The following is a 15,506-nucleotide window of genomic DNA, read 5'->3' as shown; positions in this document are numbered from 1 at the left end:
CAAATCTTTTTCTCCAACCTTCAGGTGCGAGTCCAGTCCGCAGTCTGGCTAAGGAGCTATTGGCATAGAAGAAGTTGTCCGCACTCACAGGTATGAAGCAAATGGTTGACTTTATTGGAGATAAAAATCCATCAAGCGATGAGCAATGACATGCTACACATCAACACAGACTGGCAGACGGGCAAAGATTAACGGGTTTTACGAATCAGAATTCACTTAGTCATAATCTTTATTTATGACTAAGCAAAATCTGATTAGTGGAACACGTTAATCTTTGCCCATCTGCCAGTCTGTGTTGATGTGTAGGATGTCATTGCTTATCGCTTTATTGATTTTTATCTCCAATAAAGTCAACCATTTGCTTCATACCTTTGAGTGCGGACAACTTCTTCTAGGTGACACCACCTTGAATTCATGTCACCCTGAATTTACATATTTTTCAAGAGATGGACGTTTCTAGAAAACCTGCAGGGTAGAACTTTGCTACAAATGCAACAAAAAAAAAACACCTCTGAGCTGAATGAACCGGTCTTAAACAGTTTCCCTGTACAGGACAGAAAGAGATGTTGGAAAGAATTCACAGGTCCTGTGTCTGACCAAAGTCCAACTCCACCCAAAACCTATATTTTGTTTTGGATAGTCAGATTTTTTTCTTCTTCAAACAATTTTATTTGTACAAGAAAAAAAGAGTAACTTACAAACACAGTAGAATAACCCCAGAGGGGAGGAGTGAATAACAAAGTGCATAATAGCACGCCAGTTGCGTAGGGATACAGCCCATAATAGCTTGATAAGGAAAGCATCCAAAACAGATGATAAACATTTGATAACTGTAGTGTAACACTGTATAGGGGGTATGGTTAACCCCAACTGTTCAGCTAGGTCATGCATAGAAGGTGGAAGAGGGAAAGATCATCCGCCAAGATGGCTAAACAAATATAAATTACTTTTCGAGATAACAATTTAAAAAACAGCAAATAACACTTGGGGCATGTAAGTAGGGGCATTTGGCTAGACAGTTTTGGAAAACAAGATAGGCTACTTTAGAAAGAATGAATAGAATGAAGTTTGCGTGCCGTTAGGCTCAGCTATCATCCTATTCATGTTATCATATGGACGGGTTGCCTGTTTAGTCCGTAATTGACTTGGGCTAAGCGATCTGAAGAAGAGAAGGTAGATGGAGGGAGAAGCTGGAGGCAAAGAAAGAAAGGGGGGCTGAAAGGCAGGGGGGTGTAGGCAGAAGCAGGGAGTAGAGGAACTAAGAGGGTAGGGGGAGACAAAGGAAGTAAGGATAGGGCCCAGGGGTAATGTGGGAGAGAGGATTTTCGTCCAAGGGTCCCTAGCAGCATATATGCATAGGGGGTTCAAGGAAATAGTAATGTTTCATCAAAGTCAGGAGAAAGATAGTGGTTTCCATAAGCTTTCAAATTTTTTTACTTTGTCCAAGAGAATTGTTTCCACTTTGGCATGGATGGCGGCTCTGGTGACCCTGTTTTTAGCTTCTGTGATGCTAAGGTGGGAAGATCTCCAGGCCTTCACGATGGTTTGCTTCACCGCTTAGTAACCTGCATGAGTTTAAATTGTGGGCAGGTTACTCCTAGGGGTTTTTTATTGAGTAGGACCGTGGCTTGGTTAGGGTCCAAAAGACCTTTAAACAGTATAGGAAGAATATGGAAAATTTCAGTCCAAAATGTTTGGACCAGTGGGCAGGTGCACCAAATGTGGAGATGCATGCCTGCATCTGGACAGCCACAGAAGCAATTGGGAGGATAAGTGGGAAGGGACTTGGCAAGCTGGGCAGGGACCAGATACCAGCGCGTGAGAACCTTGTAGTTTGTTTCCAGTGCCACTATATTCTGGGACGCTGACTTGGTAGCCTCCCAGATCTCTGCCCAGTCTTTGGTGTTCAGTTGGAGACCCATATCTCTCTCCCACTTAGCTGCATAGGGTATGGATGTGTGAGATGGTGGTCCAAAAGTTGAGCATACAGGCTGAAGATGAAACCTTGCGCATGCGGATCCTTTTTGCATGTGCATTCGAAATCTGGCATAGCGGGCAGGGACGTGTTTCTTCAGAGGCAAAAAAATGCTTCATTTGGAGATAGCGGAAAACGTCCAAATTTGGGATGCCATGGGATTTGCATAGGGTCGGGAATGATTTAAACGCATCAGGAGTCATAAACTTGTGGGCTCATATGAGGTTAGCAGAGGACCACCTGTGGAATGATGAAGGAGAAGTCCAGGCAGGGTAGAAGGCTGGATTGCAGAGGAATGACAGGAGTTGCCCCTGTGTGTTGTGAAGAGATTGGAAGCCGAACTTACTTTTGAATCTGTCCCAAATAACTAAGGAGTGACAGGTGACTGGGTTACTTAGTGATCTGCGGTCACTTAAGCAGAGCCACAGTAAATTGGCTACAGATAGGGGGTCACAATTCATCAACTCTAGTTTCACCCACAATGGTATTTCCTGTATCGTGTGATATTTGGATGGTTGAGCCAGGTGTGCAGCTTGATAATATTTGGTGATATTAGGAAGCCCTAGGCCACCTTTAGGTTTAGAGAGCTATAGGATGTGTCTCGCAACACGAAGTCTAGTACTGCCCCAGATGTAGTTGAACACACGCCGCTGTAGGATTCTTAACAAGTGGGATGGGACTGGAATCAGTAAAACATGAAAAAGGTAAAGTATTTTTGGCAAGATTGCCATTTTGGTGACAGTGATGCGGCCCATCCATGCCAGGGGGTGTACAGACCATGAGGACATAAGGTTAGTTAAATGGGTCAACATTGCTGGGTAGATAGTGGAATACAGCGCAGTGGGGTCTGCAGTCAAGTTGATTCCCAGATAAGGAATGTATTGAGGTGACCAAGAAAATGGTAGGGCCTGTTTGAGTTCAGGTAACTTTGAGGGGGGGTAAGCATATATTGAGGGCTTGAGAATTTCCCAGCGTGCTGGTCTCATTAGTGGTGGCAGTTTTTGTGTGAAGATCCAAAAATCAAATTTTTATTTTGTAGTAATAAATACATTATGGAGTAACAATACAATATAAAATTTGGGAATCAGAGAAAAGACAGATCACCGCTCAGATCATTCTGGAATAACGTTCAGTAGATATCAGTCAGTAGAATCATCATCATCTGTATGTGAAGAAAAGGAAAATGATGAATAATCAGTCATAAACAGGTTACACTGATATCATTCTATTCTGGACATTCTCTTCATATCAGGATCCGTGTATTACCTGCATCGGAGGAGACGGCTTCACCAAGACCATGTTCTACTCTTCTTCTGTCTATAGATAAAAAACAGTTTTTTCCCCTTCATAGAAGAATAAAATGAGAATGTTAGATGAGGAAATATTCCTGTACTCAGTAAGAAATGATGAAAAAGGGAGGGAGCCCATACTGTGCTCTCTAAGAAATGATGGGAGGGGGGGGGGGGCTCCTACTTTGCTCTGTAAGAAATGATGGAAAAGGGGGGGCTCCTACTGTGCTCTGTAAGAAATTATAGGAAAGGGGGGTGGGGGGGCTCGTACTGTGCTCTGTAAGAAAAGATGGAAAACAGGGCTTCTACTGTGCTCTGTAAGAAATGATGGAAAAGGGGGGCTCGTACTGTGCTCTGTAAGAAATGATGGGAAAGGGGGGACTCGTACTGTGCTCTGTAAGAAATGATGGGAAAGGGGGGACTCGTACTGTGCTCTGTAAGAAATGATGGAAAAGGGGGGGCTCGTACTGTGCTCTGTAAGAAATGATGGGAAAGGGGGGGCTCCTACTGTGCTCTGTAAGAAATGATGGGAAAGGGGGGTGGGGGGCTTGTACTGTGCTCTGTAAGAAACAATGGAAAAAGGGGAGCTGGTACTGTGCTCTGTAAGAAATTATGGAAAAGGGGGGGCTCGTACTGTGCTCTGTAAGAAGTGATGGAAAAGGTGGAGCTTGTGCTGTGCTCTGTAAGAAATGATGGAAAAGGGGGGGGGGGGGCTCATACTGTGCTCTGTAAGAAATGAGGGATATTTTTATATACACTAATTGGAAGTATTTTTCTGTCTTCCTGGATATGTATGTAATGTGTAATGTACAAATCTGCAGCCATACAATGTACGTCAGTGGTCTCCTATGCTGGGAGTAGATCTGACGTTGATTGTATGGAGATGGTGGAATGTGTGATCTCATCTCTTCATAACTGACCCCAGTATTCAAATACACCAAACCATCTCTTCTGTCCTCACATTTTATGGGTTTGAGAAGTGTTCCTCATTTACAGGACCCCCACCACCTTGTGAATCACCCATCTAATAATGAGGGACCAACACCATGGCAGGGGCCCACACACCCATGGCCATCCAACCATTGGGATAGCAGACTGTATGCCTGGTGTGCTGGGCTGTCATGTGTACAGGCTGAGAACACACATCCTTCAATGTTTTCTACAGAAATTGTATAGAATGTTTGTCACCCGTCCTTCCATTTTCATTACAGTGCAGCCCGGGTGACAGAAGACCTCCAAACAACGTCCCACCTCCATCATCCCATTGCTACCCGATGTTGTCTACATTTTACTATTCACATTCTAATGCCCCGTACACACGGTTGGACTTGCCAACGGGATAACCTCCGTCGACATTTCCGACGGAAAGATTTAGAACATGTTCTCTAAGTCCGTCGGAAATGCCGACAGAAAAAGTCCGATGGGGCATAAACACGGTCGGAATATCTGACCAAAAGCTCCCATCGGACTTTTTATGTCGGGAATTCCAGCCGTGTGTACGCGGCATAAGACTTATGCCACATACACATGGTCGGAATTTCCGACAGAAAAAGTCAGATGGGAGCTTTTCATCGTATATTCCGACCGTGTGTATGCCCCATCGGACTTTTTCCGTCAAAAATTCAGACGGACTTAGTTAGAGAACATGTTCTATATTTTTCGCAGCAACTAATTACTATCGGAAAAACCACTCGTCTGTATGCTGTTCCGACAAGGTTAGCAGAAGGAGCCCAAAGGGTGGCGCACTGGCTATTGAACTTCCTTTTTCTAGTGCCGTCGTACGTGTTGTGCATCGCCACGTTCTTGACGGTCGGAATTTGGTGTGACCGAGTGTATGCAAGACAGCTTGAGTGGAATTCCGTCGGAAAAAACAGAGTTTATTCCAACGGCAAAACCGGTCGTGTGTACAGGGCATTAGCATGTGTGTTACCTCCAATATAACAGTTCTTACCATCTATCCACAGTGAAGCCAGCGTTCCGGAGGACCTCACAACAACGTCCCACTTCTGAGTCCGACATCTTCCCATCATCATCCAATTTTATGTCCAGTCTGGTCAGATTTTGGTTTGTGTTGATAATGGAACAAAGATCATCACAGCACGATAATGTCCCATTACAGCCAACAAATCTGTTGGGAGAATCAGGAAAGAGAGGTGAAATGTTTATCCAGTGACGGGCAGAAGAAGACACATTCCAATGAATAATCAGTGGGCGGGGTCTTAGAAAATGAAATGTTTAGACATTTGGATGGACAATTTTATAGAATACTGGTTGGACCTGCCTTGTGAAATGGAGGTAAGTTGTCACCCACCTGAAAAGTCTTATGCCCCGTACACATGGTCGGATTTTCCGACGGAAAATGTGTTATAGGACCTTGTTGTCGGAAATTCCGACCGTGTGTAGGCTCCATCACACATTTTCCATCGGATTTTCCGACACACAAAGTTTGAGAGCAGGATATAAAATTTTCCGACAATAAAATCCGTTGTCGGAAATTCCGATCGTGTGTACACAAATCTGACGCACAAAGTGCCAGGCATGCTCAGAATAAATAAAGAGATGAAAGCTATTGGCCACTGCCCCGTTTATAGTCCCAACGTACATGTTTTACGTCACAGCGTTCAGAATGATCGGATTTTCCGACAACTTCGTGTGACCGTGTGTATGCAAGACAAGTTTGAGCCAACATCCGTCGGAAAAAATCCTAGGATTTTGTTGTCGGAATGTCCGAACATGTGTACGGGGCATAAGTGTGGAGTTACACTGTTGCGGGTACATTGCGGAGTATGCGGTAACACACACATTGGAGGAGTGAATGGCTCCATATAGATTACCTTTCACACTAAACTGCGGCACATCGATGGGAACCGACCGCATAGGAAATAATGGGATTTCTACTTGACATGCGTCCCCATGCAGCAAAATAAATGAGGATTGCTAAATGCACTGACAAGCAATGATAATATTTCCAGCATATCAAGCAATCAATCAAGCAGTCGAATACTGGTTAGTACTTAGACTTTTGCACCTCTGGTAAAACCCACATCATCTGCTAGGATGACCTGCTTTTATATCTATCTCACTTGTAGGTGGGTGCTGCTCCACACTATAGTTATTGGCCTTTGAGTCTGTGATGCAGGGGTTAACTCAGTCAGGTAACCTCCAGGTGATACTTTTCTTTTTTTTTTGCCAATAAGCCACACGTTTATTAAATCAATAGAAATAGTATAAATCTCAATTCTAGCTGCACCGACCCAAGAGCAAGACGAAAGGAGATCAGTCTGAGGGATCCTCACATCATCAACTCCATGATAGCATTTACTATGTCATTGCTGTTGTTCTTCAGAGCATAAAACAGCCTTCACCCTAGACATGTTCTCCTGTGACATTACAAGCTCAATGTCCTTCACTTCTACTCCAGGCTCATGAACCTCTTCCTCTTTGTTCTCCTCTTGTACTGTAGGAGTGTGTGTGTTCTCCTGTATGTTTGATACTGTTTCCCCCTTTAACTTGATTTTTTTCAGCAGCAGCAAGCTGGGCTTGTTGTGAGACATCTTCAATCTTAGCCTCTCCGAAGACAGTATAAGTGTCAGATGCTGGGCTCTTGTATACATCTGGTTTTGTAATGACAAATAGAATGTTTTTGGATTTTTGGATAGTCTCTCTTGTGACCCTAGTAACCTGACGAAGCCCCAGTTTTGACATAGCCTCCCTTGCTTTCTTTTCACTCCTGCTTTGTTTTGCTTTGCTGACAGGTTCATCATCATAGGTGTGCGCAGGCGATTGCATTAGGGTGTGCACCTCAAAGCTCCAACACATATGCGTGTGTGACATATTTAACCAGCCTCTTCCCCGCACTCCATCCTAAAACAATGGGGGACCCAGGCAGCAGAAAGAGGGACAGGAGGGGTAGCATATATTGGTATTGATCCCCTGTATTTTACTTCTCTGGCAGCTGAATGTTGGCGAGAGGGAGAGGAGGAGAAGCCTACTTTCAGCTGCTGTAGGAGGAAAATACAGATCAGTTCCACTAAATCCCCCCCTGCCGCCTCTCTTGTCTAGGTTCTGGGGGTTGGCAAGGAAGGATAGTGGTCACCTGCCTCGATCATTGGGTAGCTCACAATTGACAGGTTGCCTAACCCAGGATAAGGGTGTGCCCAGGCACACCCCTTGCGCTCGCCTATGTTCATCATCTATTCCTGCTTCTGCGGCAAGCTGCGCTTACTGTGTGGAAGTTTGCGTGGAGTCATGTTCCAACTCTGGAGGAGAATCATAGCTGGCTGACTCTGTTACTGAACCCGTCTTAGCTTGGTGCTGGTGGAGTTCTTGTTCTGCAACTGGGACAGTTTCTGTGGCTTTACCAGGCATTTTGTGTGAGGAGTTCAGGTCCAAAATGGCTGCAGAAAGCATCTGTAGATGGTATTTGAGAAGCAGCAGTGCTGCGGCACTCAAAGATCGCCGACACATATACTACTTGCAAAGGCCTATGCTGAATTTGTGTGAAAACAAAATGTCTGCAACATGAGTAACATTAAACGGTTAAGGAACCCTCTCACCCTGTCCTTTCTTAAAGCGGAGTTCCAGTCGTTTGTATGTTTATCAAAAGTCAGCAGCTAGAAAAAGTGCAGCTGCTGACTTTTAATAAACACACACTCACCTGTCCCACAGACCAGCGGCACAGCCACCTGAAGCCTCACTCCTCTCCCCCTCCTCTCCGTGGTGCCTTCATTGCAAGTGTGGGCACCCAGCTGTGACAGCTTGTGGCCTCACAGCTGGGTGCACACTGCGCATGCGGGAGTTGCGCTGCACTCTCCTAGTGGCCAGGCAATCTTCTGGGACCTGTGACATGTACCAGAAGATTGCAGAGAGGGAGAGGCTGCCTAGAGGGAGAGGAGGAGTCACCCAGGTGGCGAGAGGATAGAAGCAGGAAGTGGGACAGGTAGTACCTGTCAATACCAGGTACCCAATCCCCCCCCCCCCAAAAAAAAAAAAAATGACATGCCAAATGTGGCATGTAAGGGGGCAAGGAGTAATTAAAGCGTAAGTTTCACTTTCCGGTGAAAGTCCGCTTTAAAGCGGGGTTCCACTTGACCATTCCCATTTTTTTTTTTTTTAATCATTATTACACATGTACAATCATAAAGTGACACTCACTGTTTCAGTTGTTTTAAGCTGCTGCTGTCCATTTTCGTTTTAAATATATACTTATAAATCTCGATCGTGACCGTTCCCATCTTGCTTGTGGGCATATGAAGCCCACAAGCATGGATTTCCGGGATCTGGTGAATGCTGAGCTCCCAGCATTCACCGCTATTTCCCGCGCATGCTCAGTATTTACGGTGAGCAGCCCTGTAAAATTCAGGGTTGCCATCACAACGGGCGGGCGTCATCATCGAAATCCCGTGAGAACTTGCGGCAGGCCTCCGCAATGACTCCTGGGAATAATGACAGGAGCTCCCAGGAGACATTGCAGCTACAAAGGAAATTACGAAATAGCCGCAGATGACCTGCCCATATCCGCAGGGAGCTAAGACAGGAAGCAGAGATGGACATTGAAAAAACACAGGTACAAACGAAAAAAAAAAAAAAAAAAATATCCGTTTATAACTGAATATAGTCCTGGCATGTGATTGAGCAAAACTTGTAAAACAGGGTGGAGCTCCGCTTTAAGCATGGTGAAGTGATGGGCATCCAGCTGGGGGAGGCTCTTGTCCCTTTGAAGGATGCGGCTGCAAAGATTATGACGATGACTTCTTCGATCCTGCAGTGAACAGGTCTCCACCAGTCTGCCCTTCACAGGACACCCAGCTTCTCTGTGTTTCATGGTCTAAAGTCAGTGTCAAGTCTGTAGTGTGAGGCCGGGTTGCTGAGAGGGCGCCCCTTGCGGCTGAGTGCAGCACGTCCCTGGATTTGGGTAGAGGGAATGCGATGCACAGAGGTGCACGGTTTGCCAGGAATACTGCAAGCTGGCTGGTTGGCTGTAAGTATCTAGAGTGCGTTGTGGCAGCCGTGCGGAGAGATGTCTTGAACGGTAACAGCAGGGTAAACCAGGAACAGGGTCCGCAGCCAGGCCAGGGGTCAGATACCAAAAGACAGTCCGAGAGAGGTACAGGAACAAGCCGGGTCATACACAGAGGGCAGAAGATCGGAGAGTAGTCAGCCAAGCCGGGGTCAGAGCGAGGAGATAAACAGGAACACAGGTCAAGCTGGGCAGAGGTCAAGCAGGGGTCTTCAGAGTATACAAGGCACAGGAACACAGGAGCTGTTTGATAATCCAGCAAACTGCAAGTGTCAGTGGCAGGTTTAAATAGGCCAGAGGGGTGTGCCTACAAGATCAGGGCGTGCTCACTAGACTCGCCTGCCACCATGACGGTTACTGGCGGAATTGCCCACAACACGGCCATTTCCCTGACATTGCCCCCCCCCCAAGGGGCAACCTCCGGATGCCCAACAGGGCCCATCTTTCGGGGTTACGAACTCGGAATCTCTGCAAAAGTCTAGGAGCATGTATATTGGCTGCAGGTTCCCAAGAACTTTCTTCTGCTGGGTAACCCTTCCACTTTATAAGAAATTGAATGATCCTACCTCTCCGGCGGCAGTCCAGGATGGCCTCAACTTCATACTCTGTTTCATCTCCCACAGAAACTGGAGGCGGAGGATCTTCTTTCCTTCCTGAAAAAGGACTAGAGATAACAGCTTTAAGTAAGGAGACATGAAACACAGGGTGCACTTTATAAGAACTCGGGAGTGACAGTTGAAAGGCTACTGGATTGATCTCCCGTCTAATCTTGAATGGGCCAATAAATCTTGGTCCCAATTTCCGGGAGGGACAAGGAAGTTTAAGATTTGCAGAGGAGAGCCAAACCTCATCTCCAACCTTAAAGCTAGGGCTCTCCCCCCTCTTTTTGTCATATTGTTCCTTGTAGTCCTCTTGGGCCTTTTGCATGGTTAACCGGAGAGTTTGAAAGTTAGTCTGAATGGATTTTATCCTGTCTTGAACTGCTGGAACTGAGGTCTCTGGAATGACATTAGGTAGAAATGAAGGATGGAACCCATAGTTGGCCCAAAACGGTGATTGATCGGTGGTTGAGTGTACTGAGTTATTGTATGCGAACTCCGCACAGGGGAGTATCAAGTACCAGTCATCCTGGGAAGTGGAGCAAAAACAGCGTAAATATTGTTCTAAGGTCTGATTAGTCCTTTCAGTCTGACCGTTGCTCTGGGGATGATAGGCAGAGGATAGGCAAACTTCAATAGACAAAACTTTGCAGAGCTCTTTCCAAAATCGGGAAGTAAATTGGACCCCTTTATCAGACACAATGCTGTCAGGAAGGCCGTGAAGTCTGACTATATATCTTATGAAGGCCTTTGCTGTGTCTGCAGCGGAAGGAGTACCTATCATAGGCACGAAGTGTGACATCTTGGACAGACGGTCTACAACAACTAGAATCGTTGTGAATCTTTCAGAGGGTGGCAGATCTACTATGAAGTCCATAGATATATTCCTCCATGGTTGTTCTGATACCGGCAAAGGACGTAGCAGACCCCAAGACTTAATGTTGGACCCCTTGTTTCGCTGGCAGGTAGTGCAGGAGCTTACATACTTTTTGCAATCAGTTTTCAAGGTAGGCCACCAAAAGGATTGCTGAATAAGATCTATAGTTTTCCGTACACCGAAGTGGCCAGCAAGTTGATGATCATGTAAAGTTTGTAAGACCTGGATTCTGGCTTGTTGTGGGACAAAGATCTTGTCCTGATACCAGAGATACCCCCCCTGGCTTCTTAAAGAGGAAGTCTCTGGTTCCTGGCATTGGCGGGAGGCCTGTTCAAGAGAAGACCTTAGATCAGGTTGAATCAAAAGAAAGTTCTGTGGAGACAAGATTGTACTGGATGTTGTTTCTTCTGGGGTATCAGGAAACATTCGGGATAAAGCATCGGCCTTGCCGTTCTTGGAGCCAGGGCAGTAGGTGATGTGAAAGTTGAATCGTGAAAAGAACAGAGCCCAGCGAGCTTGACGGGGTCTCAGGCGTTTGGCAGTGCGGAGGTACTCGAGGTTTCTGTGATCGGTAAATATCATTATTGGGTGCGTGGCTCCCTCAAGAAGGTATCTCCACTCTTCTAAGGCTGTCTTAATGGCCAGAAGCTCACGATCACCTACGTCGTAATTCCTCTCGGGCTGGCTCATTTTCCGGGAGGAGAAGGCCACAGGGTGCAGCAGCGACTTGGGTCCCAGGCGCTGTGAAAGTACTGCTCCTGTAGCTACCTCTGAGGCATCGACCTCTAAAATATAGGGCAGGGCAGGATCGGGGTGTCGAAGAATTGGTGCAGAAGTAAACAAAGACTTCAGTTTCTCAAAGGCAGATTGGGCTTCGGAGGACCACAGGAAGCGAACATGTAGCCGGGTTACTTGGGTTATGGGCGAGATGATGGAAGAAAAGTTCCTTATAAACCTTCTGTAGAAGTTTGCAAACCCTACAAACCTTTGTACACCCTTCTTGTCTGACGGAGTTGGCCAGTCTAGGATTGCCTGCACTTTGTGTGGATCCATAGCTACACCACCGGTAGAGATGATGAGCCCTAGGAATTGTATGGATTTCTTTTCAAAGTCACACTTTTCTGCTTTCGCGTAAAGTCCGTGTTTTCTTAGTGTGAGTAATACTGTCTTTACGTGAGTCCGATGGCGCTCCAAGGTGGTTGAGAAGATAAGGATGTCATCCAGATAGATGATGACGAAGTAGTCAAGATATTCCCGGAAGATGTTGTTTATGAAGTGCTGGAAAGTAGCTGGGGCATTACAGAGCCCAAACTGCATCACCAAATACTCAAAGTGCCCGAACCTCGTTCTGAATGCCGTCTTCCACTCATCGCCCTCACGGATGCGAACGAGGTTGTAGGCACCCCGGAGGTCGAGTTTGGTGAACACTTGGGGTGAACGAAGTCTCTGGAAGAGTTCGGGGACCAGTGGGAGTGGATATCGGTTCTTTATGGTGATTTTATTTAATTCCCTATAGTCCACACATGGTCTTGGAGTCTTATCTTTTTTTTCGACAAAGAAAATGCCGGCACCGGCAGGAGAAGAAGAAGGACGAATGAAGCCCTTTGCCAAATTTTCATCTATGTACTGTCGTAGTGTCCCCAATTCCACTTCAGAGAGGGGGAATATACGTCCAAATGGAACTTTGGCCCCTGGAAGCAGCTCAATAGGACAATCATATGGCCGATGTGGTGGTAGAACCTCTGCCTTTTTCTTATCAAAAACATCCAGGAATTCATGGTACGCCTGGGGTACCTCCTGGTTGGTGGAGGATACCGACTGGACTGTCAGACAACTGGTGGTATCTCTGGATTCAGGGATGAGGCAATGTTGTTGGCAATAGGGGGAAGTGAACAGGACTTCCTTCTTGATCCAATCGATCTGGGGGTTATGGGCTTAGAGCCAAGGGATACCCAAGATAATTGGAGACATAGGTGAACTCAAAACGTCAAAACGTATGAATTCCCGATGGCCATCGGGAGAGGTAATAAGGAGAGGAGAAGTCTCTTGAGTAACAAGGCCGGAGTTAGGTAGGGTGCCATCTGCTAAACAGACTTCCAGACCCCGTTTCTTGTGGAGGAGGGGCAACCTAAGGTTCCTTGCCAGGTTCAAGTCCATGAAGCAACTGCATGCTCCAGAGTCGATTATAGCCTGGAGCCGGATCTCTTCTTCTCCCAACTGCAGTGAAATGGGAAGAACGAGTTGTGAGGGAGAAGTCCCAGAAACCTGGAAATATGCTGGAGAGTAGGTAGGTGGCTTCTTGAACTTCCTGGGACAGTCGCATAGAAAATGTCCATTTCTTCCACAATAGAGGCAAAGATTGGCTAGGATACGACGACGTCTTTCATCAGGAGTTAGTGCGGAACGTAACAGGCCAATCTGCTTGGGAACTGATCCAAAGGTGGGTGTACTGGCGGGTCTGCAGGTTCGTGATTGTTCGGACTGTCTCTCCCGCAAACGTCGATCCAGTTGGATGGATAATTGGATGAGACCCTCGAGTGTAGTGGGAATCTCAATCCTGGCCAACTCGTCCTTGAGGGATTCGGAGAGTCCTAGACGGAACTGGTGTAGTAAAGCTGCCTCATTCCAGGCTGTGTCTGCGGACCACCACCGGAAGTCCAGGGTATAGTCCTCTACTGGTCGCCTACCCTGCTGCAGAGAGTGCAGAGCGGCTTCAGCTGTGGCAGTACGCTGGGGATCCTCGTAAAGCTGTGCCATAGCTGCCAGGAATGCATCCACCGTGCAAATGACTGGACTCTTTTGTTCCCATAAGTTATGGGCCCAGGCCTGAGGTTCATCGGACAGCAAAGAGATGAGGAACCCGACTTTAACAGTCTCTAAAGCAAAAGTCCGGGGTTGCAGGGCTAGGTACAATAGACAGGCAGTCTTGAATGATCTGAACTTTTTCCGGTCTCCGAAGAATCGCTCCTGAACGGGAACTCGGGGTTCTGGAGGCGGGAACATCATCAAGGGAGCCGCAGAGGTTTGTTCGTGAGCAGGTGACTCTGACAGGTGTTGTAACTTATCCGTTAGTTGCAGATAACCTTCCTGTAATTTCTGAACTGCTTGGGTCAGAGTGATGGCTTGTTGGCACAAAGTCTCTAATGGGGACGCACCTCCGCCGGCCTCAGTCATGGCTGGATTATACTGTCAAGTCTGTAGTGTGAGGCCGGGTTGCTGAGAGGGCGCCCCTTGCGGCTGAGTGCAGCACGTCCCTGGATTTGGGTACAGGGAATGCGATGCACAGAGGTGCACGGTTTGCCAGGAATACTGCAAACTGGCTGGTTGGCTGTAAGTAGCTAGAGTGCGTTGTGGCAGCCGTGCGGAGAGATGTCTTGAACGGTAACAGCATGGTAAACCAGGAACAGGGTCCGCAGCCAGGCCAGGGGTCAGATACCAAAAGACAGTCCGAGAGAGGTACAGGAACAAGCCGGGTCATACACAGAGGGCAGAAGATCGGAGAGTAGTCAGCCAAGCCGGGGTCAGAGCGAGGAGATAAACAGGAACACAGGTCAAGCCGGGCAGAGGTCAAGCAGGGGTCTTCAGAGTATACAAGGCACAGGAACACAGGAGCTGTTTGATAATCCAGCAAACTGCAAGTGTCAGTGGCAGGTTAAATAGGCCAGAGGGGTGTGCCTACAAGATCAGGGCGTGCTCACTAGACTCGCCTGCCACCATGACGGTTACTGGCGGAATTGCCCACAACACGGCCATTTCCCTGACAGTCAGGCTCGGAGACCAGTAACTATAGCCACAAAGAAAAATAGAAAAAAGAGGAGACTTCCACCATATCAAATGTGGAGTATGGTGGTCCCATCCCTAATATTAGAACAAAGAAAAATAACCCCCTGAATGGGACTTTGACAGACCACCAACTCAATGATAAAAAATTATCTTTTAATAATATAGAATAAAAGACGTGTGTCGTCTACACATAGCAAAAATACATATTATATATCACATAGAAAACAGAACAAAACATGCACAGATAAAAATCATCCTGTGTACTCTCGAAGGGGTAATGTGCCCTGATGCCCAACGCATTTCCAGTATTCAGTATTCAGATACCTTCGTCAGGGGCTGAGAGATGGGTAAATTTACATAAATATTGATTCCAATGGAATGATTCCATGTTACAGAGGCACCAAAGGCAATTAATTCCAATCGAATGTTACATGGACACCAAACTATAATGATGGAGGAATTTTTTTTTTTTTTTTTGAAGTGCACTGCATCTGCGACATCATTAAATGTTAAACGGAGGTACATGAGAGGGGCAGTCGTTGGAGCCTAAAATGTAGGCTAAGTGACCGACGGATGAATATCCAAGTGTCCCTGGGTAGGTGTATCTTGGAGGAGTCACCTAGGTGGCGAGAGGACGGAAGCAGGAAGTGGGACAGGTAGTACCTGTCAATACCAGGTACCCACTCTCCCCCCCAGAAAAAAATTACATGCCAAATGTGGCATGTAAGGGGGCGAGGAGTGCTTAAAGCGTAAGTTGCACTTTCGGGTGAAAGTCAGCTTTAAGCAGAGTGAAGTGATGGGCATCCAGCTGGGGGAGGGTCTTGTCCCTTTGAAGGATGCGGCTGCAAAGATTATGACGTTGACTTCTTCGATCCTGCAGTGAACAGGTCTCCACCAGTCTGCCCTTCACAGGACACCCGGCTTATCTGTGTGTCATGGTCTAAAGTCAGGCTCGGAGACCAGT

At 46.8% G+C, this 15,506-nt stretch overlaps 2 protein-coding genes across 4 annotated transcripts in view; both read right to left on the bottom strand.

Annotated features, from left to right (window-relative positions):
* Nucleotides 1–727: 727 nt before the first annotated feature.
* LOC141133757 (NACHT, LRR and PYD domains-containing protein 12-like) overlaps nt 728–15,506 on the bottom strand; it is a 45,786-nt gene continuing 31,007 nt past the window's right edge. For 2 of the 3 annotated variants that reach the window (XM_073623300.1, XM_073623299.1), the window contains exons 7-9: nt 5,216–5,392; nt 3,242–3,318; nt 729–3,137 (exon numbers count right to left, since the gene is read on the bottom strand). In XM_073623300.1, the coding sequence (XP_073479401.1) occupies nt 3,115–3,137; nt 3,242–3,318; nt 5,216–5,392 (277 nt within the window). In that variant the 3' untranslated portion in view covers nt 729–3,114. Of the gene's footprint in view, nt 3,138–3,241; nt 3,319–5,215; nt 5,393–15,506 lie in introns of all 3 variants that reach the window. The other variant, XR_012243119.1, reaches the window with a different exon arrangement.
* On the bottom strand, nt 6,446–7,068 carry LOC141134944 (nascent polypeptide-associated complex subunit alpha-like). Its single transcript, XM_073624377.1, is given in 3 exon segments — nt 6,446–6,616; nt 6,618–6,782; nt 6,784–7,068. Coding segments are annotated over 3 exon segments (495 nt in total). The 5' UTR covers nt 7,054–7,068; the 3' UTR covers nt 6,446–6,556.

The sequence above is a fragment of the Aquarana catesbeiana genome, linkage group LG03, assembly GCF_042186555.1.
Source record: "Aquarana catesbeiana isolate 2022-GZ linkage group LG03, ASM4218655v1, whole genome shotgun sequence".
NCBI classification, from domain to species: Eukaryota; Metazoa; Chordata; class Amphibia; order Anura; family Ranidae; genus Aquarana; species Aquarana catesbeiana.
Note: the sequence above shows the minus strand (reverse complement) of the source record. Positions and strands in the feature narration are given on the sequence as shown.